At 41.5% G+C, this 25,229-nt stretch overlaps 1 protein-coding gene across 1 annotated transcript in view; it reads right to left on the reverse strand.

The window, feature by feature from the left end:
* Positions 1-358: 358 nt before the first annotated feature.
* The window catches only part of PPCDC (phosphopantothenoylcysteine decarboxylase), a 138,938-nt gene continuing 114,067 nt past the window's right edge, over positions 359-25,229 (reverse strand). Inside the window, exons 5-6 of the mRNA XM_082256187.1 lie at positions 22,311-22,479; positions 359-608 (exon numbers count right to left, since the gene is read on the reverse strand). Coding sequence (XP_082112313.1) covers positions 541-608; positions 22,311-22,479 — 237 coding nt within the window. The 3' untranslated portion in view covers positions 359-540. The remainder of the gene's footprint in view (positions 609-22,310; positions 22,480-25,229) is intronic.

Genomic DNA, 25,229 nt, shown 5'->3' on the forward strand with positions numbered 1-25,229 from the left:
AATCCTGTATAATAATAATCAGAATAATCTGGTGCACCTTTATTAACACTAAAGCAGCTGAAACCGATTACCCCCTCTGCTACTTAAATGACCAGATCCATATCTTCCAGGAGTTTAACTGACTTGATACTATACTCTGATTAGAATGAGTTCCATTAATTTTTTTGAGCAGTGTATATATATATATATATATATATATATTCATACATACATACATACACATACAGTATATACACACACACATATACACACACACTGTATAAATATATATAATTTATTATACATATGCACACATACATCGTACAAAAAGCTCCTTTTTAATGAGAGTTGGCATTTTAATTTTAGTACCAGCAGTTTCGGCCACAAAGCTGCCTCCAGGCTGTCAAACAAAATATCACATTCCCAGCATATTGTTTGTTTTAGGATGATATAGTTGTAGACATAACTTTTGATAGCAACCTCATTTCGATTACTGGGGTGCAAATAAAAGAGAATGCAGCGAACAGTAGTTTTGCTTGTTATGGTTGTCATCCCTGAAGTTTAGTTTTTGGACAGGACTTCTCTGACTTTGTCGATGATAGTGTCAACTTCTGCCATGGCTCCAGGACCTGCGAAACACAAAAAGTGTGACTAAGCTATAAAAATGAGCCAAGAACTAAAATGTTGGGAGCAGGGATTAGTGACCACCAATAATAAATGCTGTCATCTTGTATGAAGAGATAAGATATTTACAGTGTAATAAACAGAAATGCCACCTTCTAGCATTGCTAGCCTCAGAATATACTTTGTATAAAATAGCAGAGTATGTATCAGCTGTTTTGGAAGTTTACACATTTATATGGCTTATTTATACAGATAGTAAACTCTGCCATTTCCCGTTTCATGTTTGCATATACATGGGCTATGTGGGCTATGTGTCATCCCATGGGGCACTGTCTTAGATGAGGGGCACCCAAAGCTGAAGTTTCATTTCTGCTAGCCAGCTATTTAAAGTCTCTGTGAACAGTAATACTTTCATAAAGCACTTCCAAATATGTGGGCACCTGCTCCCCACCCCTTCCGTCATCTCATCGTATGCTTTTTAAAAACTACTTTGATGCACTCAAAGCTTAAGTGTGGTTAAGGTGGCTGTGCAACAGTCTCTGAAAATGACTTCCTCTGCAGAGTAAAGTGGTACCCACAAAACAGATAATAATCAGGGCTTAGGAGTGCCATAGGGGAATTGAGATGTTTTAGAGATAAGAAGTCTAGGCACATTTCTCACACGGATATTTACTTCAGTTATGTGCAGATAAACAAGTAAACATTAATCTGCTTTTCACATGATTTGAAAAAATGTCTTTCTTCTTAATTTAGGGACACAGGATTCAGAGACATTTGGGTTTTTTCTGCTGCCTACAGGAGGAAACAGTGACCAGCCATGTTATACCCCTTCCACTGCCAATATGCATTTTCTGTAGTGTACTGGGAGGATGGATGGCTTTTCTCTAATGATAAAAGTTTAACCATTTTTATCAACCATTTTTTTTCTTGTAAAAGAAAGGAGGGATGGTGGCGCTGCCTATAAATAGAAAACTGATATAAAGTGTGGTAGAGTGATCTTAGTGTTAGGTCTTCAATGGCCGAAGGTATAAAGTGACTTAGTGCTAATAAAGGTGTATACAAATGATACCTGAAGATCACCAATACAGGGAGTGCAGAATTATTAGGCAAATTAGTATTTTTGAGGATTAATTTTATTATTGAACAACAACCATGTTCTCAATGAACCCAAAAAACTCATTAATATCAAAGCTGACTATTTTTGGAAGTAGTTTTTAGTTTGTTTTTAGTTTTAGCTATTTTAGGGGTATATCTGTGTGTGCAGGTGACTATTACTGTGCATAATTATTAGGCAACTGAACAAAAATCAAAGATACAGTATACCCATTTCAATTATTTATTTTTATCAGTGAAACCAATATAACATCTCAACATTCACAAATATACATTTCTGACATTCAAAAACAAAACAAAAACAAATCAGTGACCAATATAGCCACCTTTCTTTGCAAGGACACTCAAAAGCCTGCCACCTATGGATTCTGTCAGTGTTTTGATCTTTTCACCATCAACATTGCGTGCAGCAGCAACCACAGCCTCCCAGACACTGTTCAGAGAGGTGTACTGTTTTCCCTCCTTGTAAATCTCACATTTGATGATGGACCACAGGTTCTCAATGGGGTTCAGATCAGGTGAACAAGGAGGCCATGTCATTAGCTTTTCTTCTTTTATACCCTTTCTTGCCAGCCACGCTGTGGAGTACTTGGACGCGTGTGATGGAGCATTGTCCTGCATGAAAATCATGTTTTTCTTGAAGGATGCAGACTTCTTCTTGTACCACTGCTTGAAGAAGGTGTCTTCCAGAAACTGGCAGTAGGACTGGGAGTTGAGCTTGACTCCATCCTCAACCCGAAAAGGCCCCACAAGCTCATCTTTGATGATACCAGCCCAAACCAGTACTCCACCTGAGTCGGACTGGAGCTCTCTGCTCTTTACCAATCACGCCACGGGCCCATCCATCTGGCCCATCAAGACTCACTCTCATTTCATCAGTCCATAAAACCTTTGAAAAATCAGTCTTGAGATATTTCTTGGCCCAGTCTTGACGTTTCAGCTTGTGTGTCTTGTTCAGTGGTGGTCGTCTTTCAGCCTTTCTTACCTTGGCCATGTCTCTGAGTATTGCACACCTTGTGCTTTTGGGCACTCCAGTGATGTTGCAGCTCTGAAATATGGCCAAACTGGTGGCAAGTGGCATCTTGGCAGCTGCACGCTTGACTTTTCTCAGTTCATGGGCTGTTATTTTGCGCCTTGGTTTTTCCACACGCTTCTTGCGACCCTGTTGACTATTTTGAATGAAATGCTTGATTGTAAGATGATCACGCTTCAGAAGCTTTGCAATTTTAAGAGTGCTGCATCCCTCTGCAAGATATCTCACTATTTTTTACTTTTCTGAGCCTGTCAAGTCCTTCTTTTGACCCATTTTGCCCAAGGAAAGGAAGTTGCCTAATAATTATGCACACCTGATATAGGGTGTTGATGTCATTAGACCACACCCCTTCTCATTACAGAGATGCACATCACCTAATATGCTTAATTGGTAGTAGGCTTTCGAGCCTATACAGCTTGGAGTAAGACAACATGCATAAAGAGGATGATGTGGTCAAAATACTCATTTTCCTAATAATTCTGCACTCCCTGTATATAATACAATAGCTAGCATCAAATGGTGCAAATCTCAAAGTGCAATATTTTAAGGTGCTTCTAGAAGAAATTATAAAGTGACTGGTGCATAAATTAGTGATACCTGTGATAAATATCAAACATAGACAATAAACCACAAATCGCACCAAACAATATTTAAATTCATGCAATTATATTATTATAATCCTGACGCTGCTGATGACGTATTAACTACGAAACGCGTACAGCGTGTCGAGTCACTTCCGGTTTTTCCACACGAGATCGAGGCTTGGACCGCATAGCGCTCCGATCCACCTACACGCTTGTTTTACCTGCTCAAATGTGAGTACCTCTCTATGCTTAAAGTAAAATAAACTACCTTACGGCATTACACTATGTCCCTTATTTATTATTCTCTGGCATACAATCTGGAGTGAAACCAGTGGGTACCTTGGATTACATCCGCTATCAGGAACACACAGGGAACCATTACAGTGAATACCTACACTAGGACCAGCCAGGTTTCCGGTAGACGTTCCTATCCAGGCACAGGAGGATATCGCTGGGCCGTTGGATTACTTTAAACACCCGCTATATACCCCTGTGTGGGGTGGGTGTCTCTGGTAAGTGTGCCTTTCCACCAGAGGGATCACCCAGCACCTTACCACCCACCACGGGGTCACTCCTCATAAATTATTCACCAGAGTGTTGTCACCTACATCAATTTGGGAACATTTACTTGCTTGTGGTCACTGCATGTGACATATAGACTGTTTTCCCATACTGGACTTTTGTGCTGTGCATATTGAACATTGTTTACTGTTGGCACTTTATATCACCCCTACACCATATTACATGGTAAAACTGGGGCTTTCCAGACACCATAGCACTTTCTTGATAAAGCACTTTATAATTGCATGAATTTAAATATTGTTTGGTGCGATTTGTGGTTTATTGTCCATGTTTGATATTTATCACAGGTATCACTAATTTATGCACCAGTCACTTTATAATTTCTTCTAGAAGCACCTTAAAATATTGCACTTTGAGATTTGCACCATTAGATGCTAGCTATTGTATTATATATTGGTGATCTTCAGGTATCATTTGTATACACCTTTATTAGCACTAAGTCACTTTATACCTTCGGCCATTGAAGACATAACACTAAGATCACTCTACCACACTTTATATCAATTTTCTATTTATAGGCAGCGCCACCATCCCTCCTTTCTTTTACATTCATGGTATAGTCTCCGGACTATCATTTAGGGAGGCTGCAGCCTATTTTTAGATCACATTTTTTATATATACATTTATACATTCATATATTTATATAATTTATACACTGAGAGTTCACTTCTTTATCCTCATCTCCAAATAGACCTTAGCGCGGAAGTTTTATATCCTTCATTTTTTTTCTTGTTCCTCATTTAAGTGTGTGTGTTGGGTATAGAAAATAGTCTTAAATGAAGACACACCGTTTTTGTTATATCCAGCTGTATTTACTAGTGCAACATATACAAGTTAAAAGACATAACAGCAACATGGCATTAAAAAAAAAAAAAAATCAAAAACAGAATCACTAAGTTGAAAAAAGGTTCACCCCCATATGTCAGTATTTTGTTGAACCACCTTTTGCATTAATTTCAGCCTTTAGTCCGTTGGGATATTGGAATATTTCTCTACTAACTGTGCACATTTAGGACTTTGCAATATTTGCCCACTCTTGTTTGCAGAACTGCTCAAGTTCAGCCGAATCTGATGGTGACCATGTGTGCACTGCAGTCTTCAAATCATTCCACAGATTTTTATGGTTTTAAGTGATTGTAAAGTTTCATTTTGTTTTTTTTTAAATTAAAAATAACAAACATGTTATACTTACCTCCTCTATGCAGTTGGTTTTGCACAGAGCAGTCTGGATCCTCCTCTTCTTGGGTCCCTCTTAGGCTCTCCTAGCCCCTCTCACAGAGGGGCTAGGAGAGGCTGGCTCACCACAGAGGGCGGCTCACCACAGAGGGCGGTTCACCACAGAGACCAGCACACCACAGAGACCGGCATACCATGGAAGCCAGCATACCACAGAGACCGGCACCACAGAGACCAGCATATAATTATATACCCACACTGAGACCAGTATTACTGACAGCATTTCCCATCAGCAGTACCCACCATCAGTACCCATCAGCAGTAACCGCTAGCAATACCCATCAGCAGTACCCGCCAGCAGAACCAGCCAGCAATATCCACCGTCAGTACCAGCCAGCAAAATTCAACGTCAGTACCAGCCAGCAGCACTAGCCAGCAATATCCACCGTCAGTACCAGCCAGCAGTACCCGCCAACAGTACCCACCATCAGTACCTGCTAGCAGTACCCGCCAGCAGTAACCACCCGCAGTACCCGCCAGAAATACCCACTGCCAGTACCAGCCAGCAATATCCACCGTCAGTATCAGCCAGCAGTAACCACCAGCAGTAACCGCCTGTAGTACTCGCCAGCAATACCCATCGTCAGTACCTGCCAGCTGTACCAGCCAGCAGTACCCATCAGCAGTACCAGCCAGCAGTACCCGCCGGAAGTAACCACCAGCAGTACCAGACAGTACAATGAAAGTGCAAAATAAGTAAAAAGGTTTGTGCATTAGTGTGTGTAAATTGTTGCAAAATGTTTTTTAATACCTAGCTGTGTTCTGGCATAATAAAAGGGACATGACCTTTTCTGTCTGCATAAGTCACATGTGCTAGGGGTGCACCTAGCCCCCAGCACATAATTGTAAATATCCCAGCATGTGCAGTGTTTCTGACTCCTACCACCATGACCACCTCAAATCACTGAAGTGGTCATGGTGGTTAGAGTGTTCCTTTACTATCTCTCATAAGAAGTAATCCTCTGTATACCGATTCCATTTCATTTCATCACCCTCTAGTTGTGCTAAATTGGTGGGGAGGGGGGCGACGTGGGGGGGGGGGGGGGGTCTGCATCATGTAGTGCCACCTTCCTGAAATGAGTTTTTGCAGGTTGGGATGTCTGCATTTCGCAGCGCAGGTCTCCCTGAGGCCTGGGGTGTGAGATTTGGCAAAGAGCGCACGCGCTGCCAAATCTCAAAACCCCGGCCACAGGAAGGCAGTGTGCTGCTAAATGTAAGTGCGCCCCCCCTCACGTGGCACCTGAGCGTGGTGCACCCTGAGCACCCGCCCAGGATCGGCCCTGTGTTAACTCATGAGGACCGATCCTGGGTGGGTGCACTCCATTGTATAATACTGTGTTCCCTGCACCCTATACTTACCACCCCCTATATATGACACTGCTCCCCCAGATTCATCATAAGTCATATATGACACTGTACCGCCAGACTCCGCACGCCTCAAATATAATAAGGGCCCTTTACTTTAGGGCAAACAGTCCATGGAGGGATCCGCTCTGTTTGCCCTTTCCCCTCTCAAAGCGCCAGCAGCAAAGAGGGCCAGCCAGGCCTCAGCAGCCAGGCCCCAGGACCAGCAGCCCAGCCCCAGAAGCCAGGACCAGCAGCCAGACGCCAGGCCCAGCAGGCAGACCCCAGAACCAGCAGCCCAGCCCCAGGACCAGCAGCCAAGAATCAAGACCAGAAGCCAGCCCCAAGGCCCCAGCAGCCAGACCCCAGGAAGAACAGCGGAGGACCAGCAGCCAGGCCCTAGCAGCCAGACCCCAGGACCAGCAGCCAGAATATAGGACCAGCAGCCCAGCCCCAAAAACCAGGACCAGCAGCCAGACCTTAGGACCAGCAGCAAAGCCCCAGAAGCCAGGCCCCAGGACCAGCAGCCAGCTCCAGTACCCATTATTTAAGGTAAGTGAAGTATTCTAGTCTTGGGCCTGGGCATCAAAGTGCTATTAATGAATATAATATGGTTTATTTTTCTATTGTTCAGTGACACTCTAATGTAGTCTCTCATGGGGACTGGAGGGGACTCTTTCTATCAGAGACTCTCCAATAGGCACAGAGAGGGCCTCTGTAAGATAATACCCCCTCCAGGTCCCATTAGACTGCGTTGTAGTCTCTAATGAGGCCTGGTGGGGGGTCTTTCTAACATAGACGTTAAAATGCACACAGAGATGACCTCTGTTCGAAAGACCCCCCTCAAGGTCCCATGATACGACCCCATCGTAGTCTCTAATGGGGCCTGGTGGGGGCTCTTTCTAACAGACTCTCTAACAGAGGCCCTTTCTGTGTTCCTTGGAGAGATTCCCCCCTCCAGGTCCCATTAGGAAAATGGGAGGAGTTAGTAAAATGACCACACCCACGTGGGGCGCCATAAATATTTCTGCACCCAGGCGTCTGTTACCCTAGGATCGGCCCTGCTGGTAGCATAAGGCGATAGCTGGACCCTATAGAGGTTACACAGGCATTCAATGGCTATAGTATGGCACATGAATATGTGCCATTGCCAGGAGGTTTCCTGTCTTCTAGTACAGTCTCAAGAGCATGGAGGATATGGATCTGGATGGACGGGGCTGTAGAAGGTCCTTAAACCATCAGCAGGACCAGTATCTGCTCTTTTATGCACATAGGAACAAGAGGAGCAGTGCCAGAGCTCTAGAAAATGACCGCCAGCAGGCCACTGGTGTGAATATCTCTGACCAATCATTCAGAAACAGACTTCATGAGGGTGGCCTGAGGGCCGGTGTCCTCTAGTGGGCCCTGTGTTCACTGACCGTCACCGTGGAGCTCAATTGGCATTTGCCATTGAACACCAGAATTGGCAGGTCCACCACTGGCACCCTGTGCTTTTCACAGGTAAGAGCAGGTTCACCCTGAGCACGTTACAGAAGTGAAAGGGTCTGGAGAAGCTGTGGAAAATGTTATGGTGCCTGTAACTTCGTTCAGCTCGACCAGTTTGGTGGTGGGTCAGTGATGGTCTGGGGAGGCATATCCATGGAGGGATACACCGACCTCTACAGACTAGGCAATGGAACCCTGACTCACATTGCCAAATCCTACGCTGGTGCAGTGGGCCCTGGGTTCATCCTGGAGCATGACAACGCCTGGCTTTATGTGGGGATAGTATGCAGCCAGTTCCTGGAGGATGAAGAAATTGATACCATTGAATGGTCCCCACGCTCACCTGACCTAAATCCAATAGAACACCTCTGAGACATTATGTTTTGGTCCATCTGATGCCACCAGGTTGCACCTCAGGCTGTTTAGGAGCTCAGGGATGCCCTGGTCCAGATCTGGGAGGAAATACCCCAGGATACCATTCGTCGTCTCAATAGGAGCATAGGTTGACGTTGTCAGGCATGCATACAAGCATGTGTGGGCCAAACAAACTTCTGAGTACCATTTGTAGTTGCTGCAATGAAATTTCAGAAAAATTAACTAGTCTGCTGTATAATTTTTTCACTTTTTGGGGTGTCTTTGAGTTCAGCCCTCTGTAGGTTGATAATTTAATTTCCATCAAACGATGTGGCATCCTTTTGTTCCTAACACATTACCCAGTCCATATCAGTATAGATATCCAGCATTATTTTTTCCCATTGAAATCTGATGTGTTTTCAGTGTTGCTTTAATTTGTTTTGAGCAGTATATATATATATATATATATATATATATATATATATATATATATACACACACACACACACACACACACACAGTGTCTCACAAAAGTAAATACACCCCTCAGATTTTTGTAAATACTTTATTATATCTTTTCATGCGACAACACTGAAGAAATGACACTTTGCTACAATGTAAAGTAGTGAGTGTACATCTTGTATAACAGTGAAATTTGCTGTCCCCTCAAAATACAGTAACTCCACACACAGCCATTAAATGTAAACCACTGGCAAAAAAAGTGAGTACACCCCTGAATTAAAATAGCAACATTTAGGTGTCAATATTTTGTGTGGCCACCATTATTTTCCAGCACTGCCTTAACCACCTTGTGCATGGAGTTCACTAGAGCTTTACAGGTTACCACTAGAGTACTTTTCTACTCCTCCATGATGACACAACTGAGCTGGTGGATGTTAGAGACCTTGTGCTCCTCCACCTTCCGTTTGAGGATGCCCCACAGATGCTCAATAGGGTTTAGGTCTGGAGACATGCTTGGACAGTCCATCACCTTTACTCTCAGCGTCTTTAGCAAGGCAGTGGTCATCTTGGAGGTGTATTTAGGGTCGTTATGTTGGAATACTGCCCTGATCATGCTCTGCTTCAGTATGTCACAGTACATGTTGGCATTTATTGTTCCCTCAATGAACTGTAGCTCCCCAGTGCCGGCAGCACTCATGCAGCCTCAGACCAGGACACTCCTACCACTATACTTGACTGTAGGCAAGACACACTTGTCTTTGTATTCCTTACCTGGTTGCCGCCACACATGCTTGATACCATCTGAACCAAATAAGTTTATCATGGTCTCATCAGACCACAGGACATGGTTCAAGTAATCCATATCCTTAGTCTGCTTGTCTTCAGCAAACTGTTTGTGGGCTTTCTTGTGCATCATCTTTACCTTTGCCAGCTTACCTCTGGGATGACAGCCATGCAGACCAATTTGATGCAGAGTGCAGCGTATGGTCTGAGCACAGACAGGCTGACCCCCCCACCCCTTCACCCTCTGCAGCAAAACTGGCAGCACACATACGTCTATTTCCCAAAGACAACCTCTGCATATGATGCTAAGCATGTGCACACAACTTCTTTGGTCGATAATGGTGAGGCATGTTCTGAGTGGAACCTGTCCTGTTAAACCGCTGTATGGTCTTGGCCACCGTGCTGCAGCTCAGTTTCAGGGTCTTGGCAATCTTCTTATGGCTTAGGCCATCTTTATCTAAAGCAACAATTCTTTTTTTTCAGATCCTCAGAAAGTTATTTGCCATGAGGTGCCATGTTGAACTTCCATTGACCAGTATGAGAGAGTGAGAGCGATAACACCAAATTTAACACACCTGCTCCCCATTCACAACTGGGACCTTGTAACACTAACGAGTCACATGACACCGGAGAGGAAAAATTACTAATTGGGCCCAATTTGGACATTTTCATTTAGGGGTGTACTCACTTTCAACCAGCTCCATGATGTCGTCATGGAGGAGTGGAAGAGGACTCCAGTGGCAAACTGTGAAGCTCTGGTGAACTTCATGCCCAAGAGGGTTAAGGCAGTGCTGGAAAATAATGGTGGGCAAACAAAATATTGACACTTTGGACATTTAAACTAAGGGGTGTATTCACTTTTGTTGCCATCGGTTTAAACATTAATGGCTGTGTTTTGGGTTATTTTGAGGGGACAGCAAATTTACAATCTTATACAAGCTGTACACTCATTACCTTACATTGTAGCAAAGTGTCATTTTTTCAGTGTTGTCACATGAAAAGATATAATAAAATATTTACACAAAAATGTAAGGGATGTACTCACTTTTGTGAGATACTGTGTATATATATATATATATATATATATATATATATATATATATATATACACACACACACACGATGAATAAAGTATCTTTTAATTTTTTTATAAGTGATAACATGACCACTGTTCTCAGCTACATAGCAGGCTTAGAGCGATAGGAAAGGAGACTGCAGGTGGGTCATAGCAGGAGGCAAAGAAATAGCAATACTTCCCAGTAATTAGCTGTGCAAGGCGGCATGTCAGCATAAGTGTGACCATTGAATTACAGACAGTCTGTGCTTCCAAGTAGAATGCAAAGAAGAAAACTGACTACAGTGGTATAGATGTGCTTCCTCAGTGCTAAATAGGAAAGCAGGGGGACTGGAAAGATAAGAAGGTATTTCTCAGAAAGGATGCATGGCAAAAAGAATAGGACAACTGTGAAATTGGCTAAATAGTTGGCACCCCCCCCCCCCCCAAGACGACTGGAGGACAGGATAGGATAGGATAGATAGATGGGCCTTTTTAGGTGCCAGTGGACCCCCCCCCTTATATATATATATATATATATATATATATATATATATATATATATATATATACATACATACATACATACACACACAGTATATATATTTAAAAAGAAATAAAACGCGAAGCAAACAGACTGACGCGTTTCACCTATGTAAGCTTCATCAGAGGTTTCAGGGGATGTTTTGCTTGGAACAACTTCCAATCAGCAGTCACACCCTCTACTGGGCCAGTCACCCACTCAGTCAGTAGATAGCAGGGATACTCAGTGAGTAGTCAGAAAACACGAGGATCAAATCTAGTGCTGAGATAGACCATCACCGACATGCCTCCAAGTCAATCGCGAAAAGAATAGGATTTTTTTTTTTTTTAAATACATGATAACACAGACACATATCAGGAATATAAACTGTTTGGGTAACATACACTTCAAGACGTCACTACACGCTAATAGGGCTAGCTATCTGAACTGGTGTATTCTCAGGAGCTGCTTTAGAAGCCATATCCGAATGCTGCTGGACTGGACAATTGCAGGACCTGACTCTGCATTGTGGCGCTTTCCAGACCAATGTGTTAGTTAGCCATATAGAGTGCTTTCTAGGCTCAGAGGCGTGGCACCCTGATTACTCATTTATGAGTAGGCCATGAGGACTGAGCATTGGGAGCCATTACATCCACCGGGCACTGGGCGCCATTACCATCTTTTTTCCACTGATTTTCATGAAAAGTGTAAAACCAAGTGCTGCGACACCAAGTGGAGTGTTGCGCATTCACACTTCATGCTCTGTTCCTGCTGTTCATCATGAAGTAGCACCTTCCCGGCACTGTTCCTAATTGCGCATGGTTCCACCACAATTAGTCCCTGCTGCCACCTACAAAGACCTGGTCACCTCCAGCCATCTCAACCTCTCCTGCTTTTGGCAGCTGTTGTCGGAAGACCAAAGGTTTTATTTGGTATTCAAAGTGAAGCCACCTCTGCCAAGCTCTGCAACATGTTGGATCACAAACACAAGATAAGCAGTACCGCTGTATCAAGTTGCTCCAGCTCACAATCCACGAAAAATGTCATATTGGTCTGCAGTTATCAAAATGAAGGGCCTGACACTGATACCCTAGTTTCCCGTTTCAGTCCCTACAGTCTTCATTTGCTTCTCTAGCTTAGCTTAGTCTAGTGTGGCCCTCTCTTCGGTCTTATCTTTGGAAGATTTCATTGGCCAAATTTTAATTCTGAATACTGACCATAAGCACATAGGCTATTAGTGTACCTCATCACCTTCCTCTCCAGGATCATTATCTGATCTGCCTGCAGCTTTAGCGGCCTCCAAGCCTTCTGCTGCGGAGGCTCTATTGGATGAAGAGTCTCAAAAATCCTTTTCACTTTAAAAATGGAAGAAGAGCCTGTAGCTTCTAGGCCTTAAACAGAGAGAAGTCTAAGAGTGGAACTCTGATTTGCAGCCCTTGCAAATTACCTCCTGTACCCAGGTACAGGAGATGCGGTCTGTCCACAGAGCCTAACAAATGTAACCTTCTATGGAAAGCAGGGACATCCTTTCGTGTCAAAGAGGTCTTGTCTGCAGGTTCGGGAAAATTAGAGGCCCAGGGTTTGCAGTTGAACTTGGCTCCTAACCCAAGTCTGGCCTTAAAGGTTGAAGCCTCTAAGAATCAAAAGGAATTCTTCTTGGCCCCAACTGTGTCCTATAAGGCAACCTATTGGAGGAATGGAGCCTCAATCTTAGGACATTCCTAGGGGGATTATAAATCCTACACCAAACATGCCTCAGGTTAGTTTAGTACCATAAAGCGGATGAATAGCCCTTCTCCATTCTAAGAATGTTATTTGGGACTTTCAAGTTTATCTAAATGCCAGAATCCCCTTTAGGAAATCAGATTCCATATCTGTGCATCCAGAGGAACCAAGTAAAGGTTTCCCAGCTTCTAGTTCCACCATTTCCTGGTGGATTTGCTACCTTCTGTCCAAGTGTACATTCAAGGGGAGAAAATTAAGCATTTTCCTTTTAAGGTTCAATCCACTAAGGTTGTAAACAACAAGTTTTTTGCCCCAGTTCCAGTGGTAGAAAGATTTCAAGGATTTTATTCTAAACTTTTTTTTTCCCCTAAAGTTCCCAAATAAAAGTGGGGTATTTGGACAATAAGGCGGTAAGTGGCCAAAAAAGCAAAACAGGGACAAAAGAAGTACTAAAGTGTCCACAACGTAGATAACCAATTCCCAGTAAACGTACAGATATTAGAGTGACCATTAGGTGACATACATAATTAAATATTCAATACATATTATGCAGAATAAATAGCTGATAAAAACAATTATACTTGTAGTTTAAAGTGCATATAAATGAAGTGACTAAGTGGTAGAATAATTGATATATCCAGTATAATTGGTGTACCATGAAAAGTGCAACAAACAGTAAAGGTGTTAGTGTAAAGTGCTACAGTGACTGTATGTGCATAGGCTCTGTACAGAGCAAACCACACAAAGGAAAGGGGCAGGTGTGGATATATAAAAGGTCAAAGGAAATAAATAACAGTGCAGGTGCAGGTTTGGGTATATAAAGGTAAATACCCAAAGGGAATAAGTAACAGTGCTGAATATAAATTGATAGTGAAAAAAATGCGATACCAAATTGCATATGTGAGGGTATATATAAATCAATACCCAAAGAAATAAATATCAGTGCAAGGGCAAGTGTGGGTATTTGAAGTGAATACCCAAAGGGAATAAATAACCGTGCTTCTTATAAAATAATGAATAGTGAAAAAATGCAATGCCAAGTCGCATATGTGGCGAGAGAGGTGAATATTCCCAAGACTTACAAAAAATGTAATATGGTAAAAATCATAGATAAAGTGAGGTGTGATCCTCAAAGAAATATGCTATAATAATAGTCCCAAGCACAGAAAGTGCTTAAGTGCAGAGTTATAACTTGGTGCAGTTTATATTGGTATGTTAGTCCAAAATGGCAAAATAAAGTGCTCCAGTGCAGGTTTTCACTCAGTGCCGATTCCCAACATGGGTGACTGGTGTGACCTCAGTGACTCTTCAAGTGTGGCCGGTGTGATGGGTCAAGGTGCTTCCCACACTCCCACTTACCATACCGCACTTACCAGAAGGGGGTACCCCTACAGGGGGTAATAGGCCTATACTCCAAGTTGGATGTGGCTCCTATATCCCTCACAGGTCCTTATTGGGTTCCTCTGGTTCTGGTGTCAATAGAAGTCATATCACCCTTGTTTGGTTGAACATATCACTGGGGGTGTTTAAAGTGGATGCTCTCAAATAGCCAGGTGTGTCCAGGGTATATGTATAAGGAAAGAGACTTTCCCTCCTATTGACTGCCATGACATGAGGTCACACCAGTCACCCATGTTGGGAAGCGGCACTGAGTGAAAATCTGCACTGGAGCACTTTATTTTTTTACTTACATTTTTTGTAAGTCTTGGGAATATTCACCTCTCTCGCCACATATGCGACTTGGCATCACATTTTTTTCACTATTCATTATTTTATAAGAAGCACGGTTATTTATTCCCTTTGGGTATTCGCTTCAGATACCCACACTTGCCCTTGCACTGATATTTATTTCTTTGGGTATTGATTTATATATACCCCTCACATATGCAATTTGGTATCGCATTTTCTTTCACTATCAATTTATATTCAGCACTGTTACTTATTCCCTTTGGGTATTTACCTTTATATACCCAAACCAGCCCCTGCACTGTTATTTATTTCCTTTGACCTTTATATACCCACACCTGCCCCTTTCCTTTGTGTGGTTTGCTCTGTACAGAGCCTATGCACATACAGTCACTGTTGCAGTTTACAATTACACCTTTAATGTTTGTTGCACTTTTCATGGTACACCAATTATACTGGATATATCAATTATTCTACCACTGAGGTTTTTAGCCACTTCATTTATATGCACTTTAAACTACAAGTATAATTGTTTTTATCAGCTATTTATTCTGCATAATATGTATTGAATATTTAATTACGTATGTCACCTAAAGGTCTACTCTAATATCTGTACGTTTACTCGGAATTGGTTATGTACCTTGTGGACACTTTAGTACTTCTTTTGTCCCTGTTTTTCTTTTTTGGCAGCGCCACTTACCTCCTTATTGTCCTTATACCTTTACTGTACATTCTGTGAACAGTTTAGAGGTAGGGATGATCGAACGGTTCGGGTCCACCATCGGTTCGGCCCGAACATTGGGTGTTCGAGGTTCGGCCGAATTTAGAACTTTTTGCCCAAAAAGTTCGGAATTCGGCAACCAGAACCGCCCAAAATGCAATGCTTCAGGAAATGGGCTTTAAAAGCCCGTGATTGGACCAGAACCATTAGCAAAAGCCAATTGAGGGGGCAGAAGAATGCTAGGAATGTGATTGGAGTGACTAGGGGGTCCCTAGACCAATCATTAGTGAATACGCCCCCCAGTATATAAGATCGCCCCCGCCATATTCCCAGCATTGTTATACTGGACATGGAAGAGAGTGGAAGCAGTTCTGTTAATTTTACTTTAAAAGTGTCATTTAGCTATTTTTAGTGTGAGGAAAGGGATATCTAGTGTAGTTAGAGTGCTCCTTTACACTTAAGTTAGCTTCAAAAATTTAGTTTCTGTAGGGAAAGTGTTAAGTGTCAGGGGACCGTAGTGTAGTGTAGGGTTAACTGACAGTGACTGCTATGGCAGGGTGACAAAACCCTTCCATAGCAGGGTGACCGCTATAGAGAAATGATCATTTCTCTGCTTCGGGACAGGAATGTGGCTTCTCACCAGCAAGCATTTTTTAATGCTGCAGGGGCTGCCACTGCCAGTGCTTTTTTGAGGACATGTTTGATGTCAGACATGACATCTGAATATGTGTATAGGGGGTATATATAGACATATATGTCTGAATATATACCCCTAGACATATATAGGTGTGATAGTAGCAGAAATAAATGCTTGCGCTAATGAAATCATTTACAGTAATATATTTCTGCTACTATCACACCTATATATGTCTAGGGGTATATATTCAGACATATATGCCTATATATACCCCCTATACACATGTTCAGATGTTTTGCCTGCCTCAAAAGAACCCCAAAAAATGCCAAAAAAACGCTAGTGTCAAAAAAAAAAATGCCCAGGTGTGTTTTTGCTGGCATTTTTTGGGGGGTTTTGGAGGCAGGCAAAACATCAGAACTTGTGCACAGTACCACTATACACAAGTTCAGATGTTTTGCCTGCCTCAAAAGAACCCCAAAAAATGCCAAAAAAAAGCTAGCGTCAAAAAAAAAATGCCCAGGTGTGTTTTTGCTGGCATTTTTTGGGGGGTTTTGGAGGCAGGCAAAACATCAGAACTTGTGCACAGTACCACTATACACAAGTTCAGATGTTTTGCCTGCCTCAAAAGAACCCCAAAAAATGCCAAAAAAAACGCTAGCGTCAAAAAAAAAATGCCCAGGTGTGTTTTTGCTGGCATTTTTTGGGGGGTTTTGGAGGCAGGCAAAACATCAGAACTTGTGCACAGTACCACTATACACAAGTTCAGATGTTTTTCCTGACTGCAAAGAACCCAAAAAAATGCCTGCTATTAAACCGGCAAGGTGTTACAGCAGAGAAGCCATATTCCTGTGCTTAAAGTTTTCTAATACAAACAATCTTTTTTTTATGGTTCTGGACATGCTACAGAGCTGAAACTTCACAGGTACACCTTTTAGACCCCCCAGACACAAAATCACACAAAAAAAAGTTCTTAAAAATTGTCATTTTTGATAAAAAAGCCAATTATTGAAAAATTAAAAAAAAAAAAAAAAAAAAGAGATTTTTTGATTTTTACTTTGGATTTAGTATCTGGGGGGTCTAAAAGTGTACATGTGAAGTTTCAGCTCTGTAGCATGTCCAGAACCCCCCAAAAATTAGCATTTTCTTATAATTTTTATTAGAACAGGAATACGGCTTCTCTACGGCGCTTTTTCTTGCATTTATCAGGCATTTTTGGAGGCAGGCATGACTTTTTTTGGATTTAGTGTCTGGGGGGTCTAAAAAGTGTACCTGTGAAGTTTCAGCTCTGTAGCATGTCCAGAACCAGAAAAAAAGATAATTTTTCAGTAGAGCAGGGATGGTGGGACCCCTCTTTTACACTTATATGATCTTTTTTTGGGGTTCTGGACATGCTACAGAGCTGAAACTTCACAGGTACACCTTTTAGACCCCCCAGACATAAAATCACACAAAAAAAGTTCTTAAAAATTGTCATTTTTGATAAAAAAGCCAATTATTGAAAAATTAAAAAAAAAAAAAAAAAAAAGAGATTTTTTGATTTTTACTTTGGATTTAGTATCTGGGGGGTCTAAAAGGTGTGCATGTGAAGTTTCAGGTCTGTAGCATGTCCAGAACCAGACAAAAAAAGATCGTTTGTATTAGAAAACTTTAAGCACAGGAATATGGCTTCTCTGCTGTAACACCTTGCCGGTTTAATAGCAGGCATTTTTTTGGGTTCTTTGCAGTCAGGAAAAACATCTGAACTTGTGTATAGTGGTACTGTGCACAAGTTCTGATGTTTTGCCTGCCTCCAAAACCCCCCAAAAAATGCCAGCAAAAACACACCTGGGCATTTTTTTTTTGACGCTAGCGTTTTTTTTGGCATTTTTTGGGGTTCTTTTGAGGCAGGCAAAACATCTGAACATGTGTATAGGGTGTATATATAGGCATATATGTCTGAATATATACCCCGAGACATATATAGGTGTGATAGTAGCAGAAATATATTACTGTAAATGATTTCATTAGCGCAAGCATTTATTTCTGCTACTATCACACCTATATATGTCTAGGGGTATATATTCAGACATATATGTCTATATATCCCCCCTATACACATGTTCAGATGTTTTGCCTGCCTCAAAAGAACCCCAAAAAATGCCAAAAAAAAACGCTAGCGTCAAAAAAAAAAATGCCCAGGTGTGTTTTTGCTGGCATTTTTTGGGGAATTTTGGAGGCAGGCAAAACATCAGAACTTGTGCACAGTACTACTATACACAAGTTCAGATGTTTTTCCTGACTGCAAAGAACCCAAAAAAATGCCTGCTATTAAACCGGCAAGGTGTTACAGCAGAGAAGCCATATTCCTGTGCTTAAAGTTTTCTAATACAAACGATCTTTTTTTTTCTGGTTCTGGACATGCTACAGACCTGAAACTTCACATGCACACCTTTTAGACCCCCCAGATACTAAATCCAAAGTAAAAATCAAAAAATCTCTTTTTGTTTTTTTTTAATTTTTCAATAATTGGCTTTTTTATCAAAAATGACAATTTTTAAGAACTTTTTTTGTGTGATTTTGTGTCTGGGGGGTCTAAAAGGTGTACCTGTGAAGTTTCAGCTCTGTAGCATGTCCAGAACCCCAAAAAAAGATCATATAAGTGTAAAAGAGGGGTCCCACCATCCCTGCTCTACTGAAAAATTATCTTTTTTTCTGGTTCTGGACATGCTACAGAGCTGAAGCTTCACAGGTACACTTTTTAGACCCCCCAGACACTAAATCCAAAAAAAGTCATGCCTGCCTCCAAAAATGCCCGATAAATGCAAGAAAAAGCGCCGTAGAGAAGCCGTATTCCTGTTCTAATAAAAATTATAAGAAAATGCTAATTTTTGGGGGGTTCTGGACATGCTACAGACCTGAAACTTCACATGCACACCTTTTAGACCCCCCAGATACTAAATCCAAAGTAAAAATCAAAAAATCTCTTTTTTTTTTTTTTTTTTTTAATTTTTCAATAATTGGCTTTTTTATCAAAAATGACAATTTTTAAGAACTTTTTTTGTGTGATTTTGTGTCTGGGGGGTCTAAAAGGTGTACCTGTGAAGTTTCAGCTCTGTAGCATGTCCAGAACCAGAAAAAAAGATCATATAGGTGTTAAAGTTAAAGGAGGCTCCCGAACCACATCCCTGTTCTACTGAAAAATTATCTTTTTTTTTTTTTCATGGTTCTGGACATGCTACAGAGCTGAAACTTCACATGCACACCTTTTAGACCCCCCAGATACTAAATCCAAAGTAAAAATCAAAAAAATCTCTTTTTTTTTTTTTTTAATTTTTCAATAATTGGCTTTTTTATCAAAAATGACAATTTTTAAGAACTTTTTTTTGTGTGATTAATAGTCCCTGGGGCATGACCCAGAACCCTAGGCACTTTTTAGGGGCATTTATTGGGTTTTAGGGCTTAAAAATGGTGTTTTTTGATTACAGAAGTTCGGGTCCCATTGATTTCAATGGGGTTCTGAAATCCGAACCGAACTTTCGTGAAGTTCGGGTGTTCTGGTCGAACCGAACTTTTCAAAAGTTCGATCATCCCTATTTAGAGGTAGGCTGCAGCCAATCTTCATATCAAAATCTTTATACTAAGCGCGGATTCTTTCCCTTTCAAAAGTGGGGTATTTGCCTCATCTTGGATCTCAAGACTTTAATGGGGAGATTTATTAAAACTGGAACACGCAATCTGGTGCAGCTGTGCATGGCAGCCAACCAGCTTTTAACTTTAGCTTGTTTAAATTGGCTTTGACAATAAAACCTGGAAGCTGACAGGTTTCTTTGTGGAGCTGCACCAGATTTTGCATGCTGCAGTTTTTTTAAATCCCCCTCAAATGTCTTCATTTAGACTAAAAAAAAACTGCATGTAATCTTCCAGGTCTGTCGTAGTCTTACTCCATTAAGGAGACTTTCCAGCCTCTGTAGACATCAAGGATGAGTACTTGCATATTTTTTCCATCACACCAGCGAATGATTTACTTTTCTGCTGCTTTTGCTATGTCAGATATATACATTTGGCAATTTTCTCAGACTTGCATATAAAATCTGTTTTTAGAAGGAATCATCGGCTTAGTTGCGTGAACATTTCTCAAACAAATGCTACTGGAAATGTTTACACATGCTGTCCTCTAATAAAATGGAAAAATAGACACTATTGTTGTATATTAGGCAAATATAAATGAGTCAAGGTATTTTTAGTTAAATCCATTATTTTGGAGGAGGGCATATCAAACATTGGGTGCAAAGCTATTGGCAAATAGACTAATGGCATGTATAATACAAAATTGCCATCTAGAGTTTGAGTTAAGAAATGTTTCACTCAGAAAAACTGATGCAGAAAAAGGATGTGTCCAGGTGGGAATGGCTACCCAAACTTTCCAACTGAAAGGCAGCAGCATAAGCTGTCAGTTGGGCTCTATAACCACAAGACGACCAAGGAAGGAACTTTCCCTGGGGATGATGCTAAATCTACACAATGAGAGAACCAAGAGCGCTGAGAGAACCACCAGAAGCTCGCTCCTGCTGTGATTCAACATAGTGGGAGCTAATCAGCGGGTACTGTGGACCCAACGTCCACCGACACTCACTAATCATTCAGGACACAGGCATAACTGCGATCTACCTATGTAAGCAAGGCAGATTGCCATTCTGCCAGTAAGGAAGGCATTGATCCTGTGTTCCTGCAAAGCAGGGGCACAGATCTGTGCCTTCCCCTAGTACAAGCACCTCCCCACTACAGTAAAACACCAGCTAGGCACACAGTTACTCACTTGATCACCCCTGATGTTAACCCCTTCCCAGCCAGTGTCATTAGTACAGCGACAGTGCATGTTTATTTAGCCCTGATCACTGTATTAGTGTCACTGGTCCCCAAAAAAGTGTCAAAAGTAGCAGTTAGTGTCTAATTTGTCCACTGCAATATTGCAGTCCCGCTATAAGTCGCTGATCACCACCATTACTAGTAAAAAAAAAAATTACATAAATTGATCCCATCGTTTATAGACAATATAACTTTCGCGCAAACCAATCATTATACGCCTATTGTGATTTTGTTTTACCAAAAATACATAGCAGAATACATATGGGCCTAAATTGATAAAGAAATTCAATTTTTTTAATTTTTTTTTTTATGGAATAGGTTTTATAGCTGAAAGTAAAAAAAATATATATATATATTTTTTTTCTAATTTGTCAGTTGCTTTTTGTTTATAGCGCAAAAAATAAACACAGGAGGTGATCCAATACCATTAAAAGAAAGCTCTGCTTGGCACTGCTTTGTTACAAAACTGAGGCATGCTGTGAATGGGAGGTGTTGTGCAGGGCTGCTGACTGTTTATTTTTTCTTGTGTCCAAATCCTCCTGTGGGCAGCAGTATAACACAAAGGTCTTTGAATCCTGCGTCACTCAATGAACTCTAAGAATGGATTTTATGTGTTTACAAAAATCCTATTATTCAAACAATTTGATGTGTGAAGATTCTCAACTGCTTTAATAAATCAGCCTCTATCTCTTCTCCCTACACCTCTTTTGGTGTACCACAAGGTTGTTTTCCAAACCCTTCTTTTCCAGGTGATACGTTTATTTAAATTTCAAAACAAAAATAAAATATACCTTTCAACTCCTAGTTAAAATTAATATAATGTCTTCTCATGTTGCCTTTCTTGAATGAAATATTGATAAAAAAAAAAAGAAATTGTAATTGTCATTGCATTCTACTTCACGGTATGAAATATTTTCTAAGTCAGAACAAGAGAACTTACTTACAGAGTTCCAACTATGCCCACCTATTCTGCCGCCCCCCCCCCCTTCCATTTATAGAAGCTGTACTATAGATTGTATGACTGGAAAGTGATCTATGAATGGAGAAAGCAGACCTTTCATTCATCAGCCTGTCCAACATTCATAGATTGCTTTTCTTTAATGGAAGCTATAGTATAGCTTCTAGGAATGGAGAATGGAGGCAGAAAGGGAAAGCATAGTTGGCACTCTTGATGAGTGGCTGTCACAGGTCCAGCTCTGGTATAAACCCCCGCAGCACCAGAAGGTTTTGGCTGCAGGGTATGGAAGAGGGCAGAGGACTTCTTTTTTGCACTGGCAGCTGGCACCAGCAAAAGGGACACTCTGCATTTAGTGTAAAGTGTGAATCTAGAAAAAAAAAATCGTTTTACCTAAACTCATACTTTACCTACTGTTAACAAAACCCTCAGATTACCCACAGACCTCAATTCATACTTCCAAATCCAATCTCTGATAATATGAAAATTAGTGTTATTTTAAGTAGCACTACCAAAGTGACACTTGCAAACCTTAGTAGAAAACAGAGAACAAAACAAGGTTTGTTGAAAATTTTAGTTACTGACCACTGTCTCCACACACCAGCGTCTTCTCAATACATGGGATTTCTGTGTAGCCAAAACTTAGAAGACTTTTAATTTGTTGTGCTGTGATTGGATGATTCCACATGACTGTATTCATAGCTGGGCAGAACAGCAGTGGCTTTGTTGTATCCCATGCACGGACTACACACGTCTGCAAAGAGAATATGTAGCAAAATCTTAAAATTGAACTCCAAACCATTAAATAAAGAATTAGGTAAATACAATCTAACTGTGTTACCTACCAAATTATTTGGATCTCATTCCATACAGTCTGGAGACATACCTTACCCTTCCAAACAGCACAGTAAAATTGATAATACCCTTTCTTGGTTACAATGAAAGTATCTAAACCCAAAAACAAAAATGTTATATTGCAGCTTACTAGTCCTTAGATGGCGGTATGTTTATTATTTTTACCTGGTGACCCTGCCGGGAACCCACTTTCTGGCAGGATCCTCATGTATGTTTGCACTTATTGAAAAAGATATAACAAAATGCGTTCAATAGTATATTTAAATTGGGAGTAAACTCCTATGTATGCTTTTTACTTACAGGTAAGCCTATGATAAGGCTTACCTATAGCTACAGTAAATATCTCCTAAACTTGAACTATTTGGGAGATACTTACTTTAGATGTAATGTGTGATACATCACTAGCCTAGTCTCAAAATACCAACCTAATCACTCTCTTCGTTCTTCTCAAAACCTCCTGCTCTCTAGCTCCCTCGTCACCTCCTCCCATGCTTGCCTCCAGGACTTTTCCAGAGCCTCTCCAATCCTATGGAACTCCTTACCCTTATCTGTTCGATTATTTCCTACTCTATTAGCTTTTAGGCGATCTCTGAAAACCCTCCTTTTCAGAGAAGCCTATCCTACCCACACCTAATAAATATACCTCCATTTTCTCCCTCAGCCCATCCCCCACAGTTATTGCCTTTTGTTTCACTTGACCCTCCCTTCTAGATTGTAAGCTCGAACGAGCAGGGCCCTCTAGTTCCTCCTGTTTTGAATCGTATTCAAAACTGTATTGTCTTCCCTCACATTGTAAAGCGCTGCGCAAACTGTTGGCGCTATATAAATCCTGTATAATAATAATAATAATATGACCGGTCCATACACGGGAGTGAAGTCATCGCTGCTCGGCCATTCATATCGCCGAAGCCCCTGAACCCGGAAAGAAGCCTGGGTGAAGATGAAAGTGCCTTCAGCAGTAACAGCACATCGCTGGAGGGCTTAATTTTCAGGTAAGTCTGTCATAACGTGCTGGTATACGATACGTACTAGCAAATTATGACTTAAACTGCCCGGGGCCCGATTTTATTTTTTATTATTTTTAATGCGGCTTACTACTGCTTTAACAGACCAAAGAGAGCAAAACAGAGGAGTACATTGTTTGGGCTTACATGCATTTTAAAGGAATACAGGGGTGTCATTTCTCTAAATGAACACTAGGCACATACATACAAGGCCCCCTAGAGGAGGCTATAACCACTGTTCAGAATAGAAGCCTGATGACGAGAAGCCCAAGAAGTAAATCATCACTCTAGTGGAGTGGGCATTATTAGGAAAAGGACTCGTGCAACTCAGAGGCCTGCAAATCAATTGGTACAACCTGTACTAAATTCCCTAGTTATGTGTGGCTAGGAAAAAATAAAGCGGTCACTTAATAAGATTCACGTGGCTTAGTTCACAAATAATTAAAATGTTTATTTTAAATCAGGGCATAACACATTTGCTTTGAATCTAGGAGCCAGCTAAACAACTTAGGAGCCAGTTTTTTGTTGTTTGCCTACTGGTTATGTTCACCCCCTGCCAAGGCCAATTTTCAGCTTTCAGCGCTGTCACACTTTGAAAGACAATTGAGTGGTCATGTAACACTGTATCCATGTAAAATTTTTATCAATTTTTTTCACACAGACAAAGCTTTCTTTTGGTGGTATTTAATCACTGCTGGTTTTTTATTTTTTATATAATTACATGAAAAAAACATCATTCTTCACACTTCATTTTGGTTATAAAATGTAGCAAATAAGTATTTTTCTTCTTCAATTAGGAGCGTTGATGAGGCTGCACCAATGGCACTGATGATGCTGCAATAATGGGCACTGGTGAGGCAGCACTGATAGGCGGCCGCACCGGCTCCAGGCTGTCTAGGGGGTGTTCGGCTAAGGGCCATTGCTGAGCCAGTCCAGAGCATCCAGTTCCTGCTCATGAGGTGAGCCTGAGAGTCTCCCTGGACAGCTAAGCCTGGACCTGCACCCAGTGATAGGAGGAGCTCCATTAGCCCAGAGCTTGAGGCTGAAGTCTACCCTATCATGGTGTCACTGAGAACCACACAGTAGACACTACCTGCTAGAGGTTCTCTCCACCCCTGTCAGCCCTGCTCCTCCTCTGACATGCCCCTACTACTTGCCTACAGCCCCAGATCTCCCCTAAACCATTTTTTTCAATCCCACCCCTCAACTCCTTTAACTTGCCCTCACAGGGCTGCCCCTCCCCACCCCCATACACACGACACAAGGACACCTGTCTGGGATGCCCGGCGATGACAGGCAGGGCAGCCATCAGGGGGGGACAGCCCATGCATATGTAGGGGGCCCAGGCGTCCCAAGGGGCCTGGCCGCCCAGACCCAACCAATGTGATTGAGTTGTTGCTGCTGTAGTAACTAGCAATTGCTAAAGCAGGATGGCCGCAGAGTAAGCCGTTGCAGCCGAAGGGATTTCTCTTGCTGGATTGGGCTGTCTCTTTGCTGGATTGGAATGTCTTTTGCTGGATTGGGCTGTCTCTTTGCTGAATATATATGGAGATGTCTCTTTGCTGGATTGGATTCATTTTCATATATTAAGTTGTAAGAATGTTCAAACAAAAGTGGGTGCACTAAAGGACTCAGTGGGATGGCT

Source organism: Pelophylax lessonae (assembly GCF_965119305.1).
Source record: "Pelophylax lessonae genome assembly, chromosome: 4".
NCBI lineage: Eukaryota > Metazoa > Chordata > Amphibia > Anura > Ranidae > Pelophylax > Pelophylax lessonae.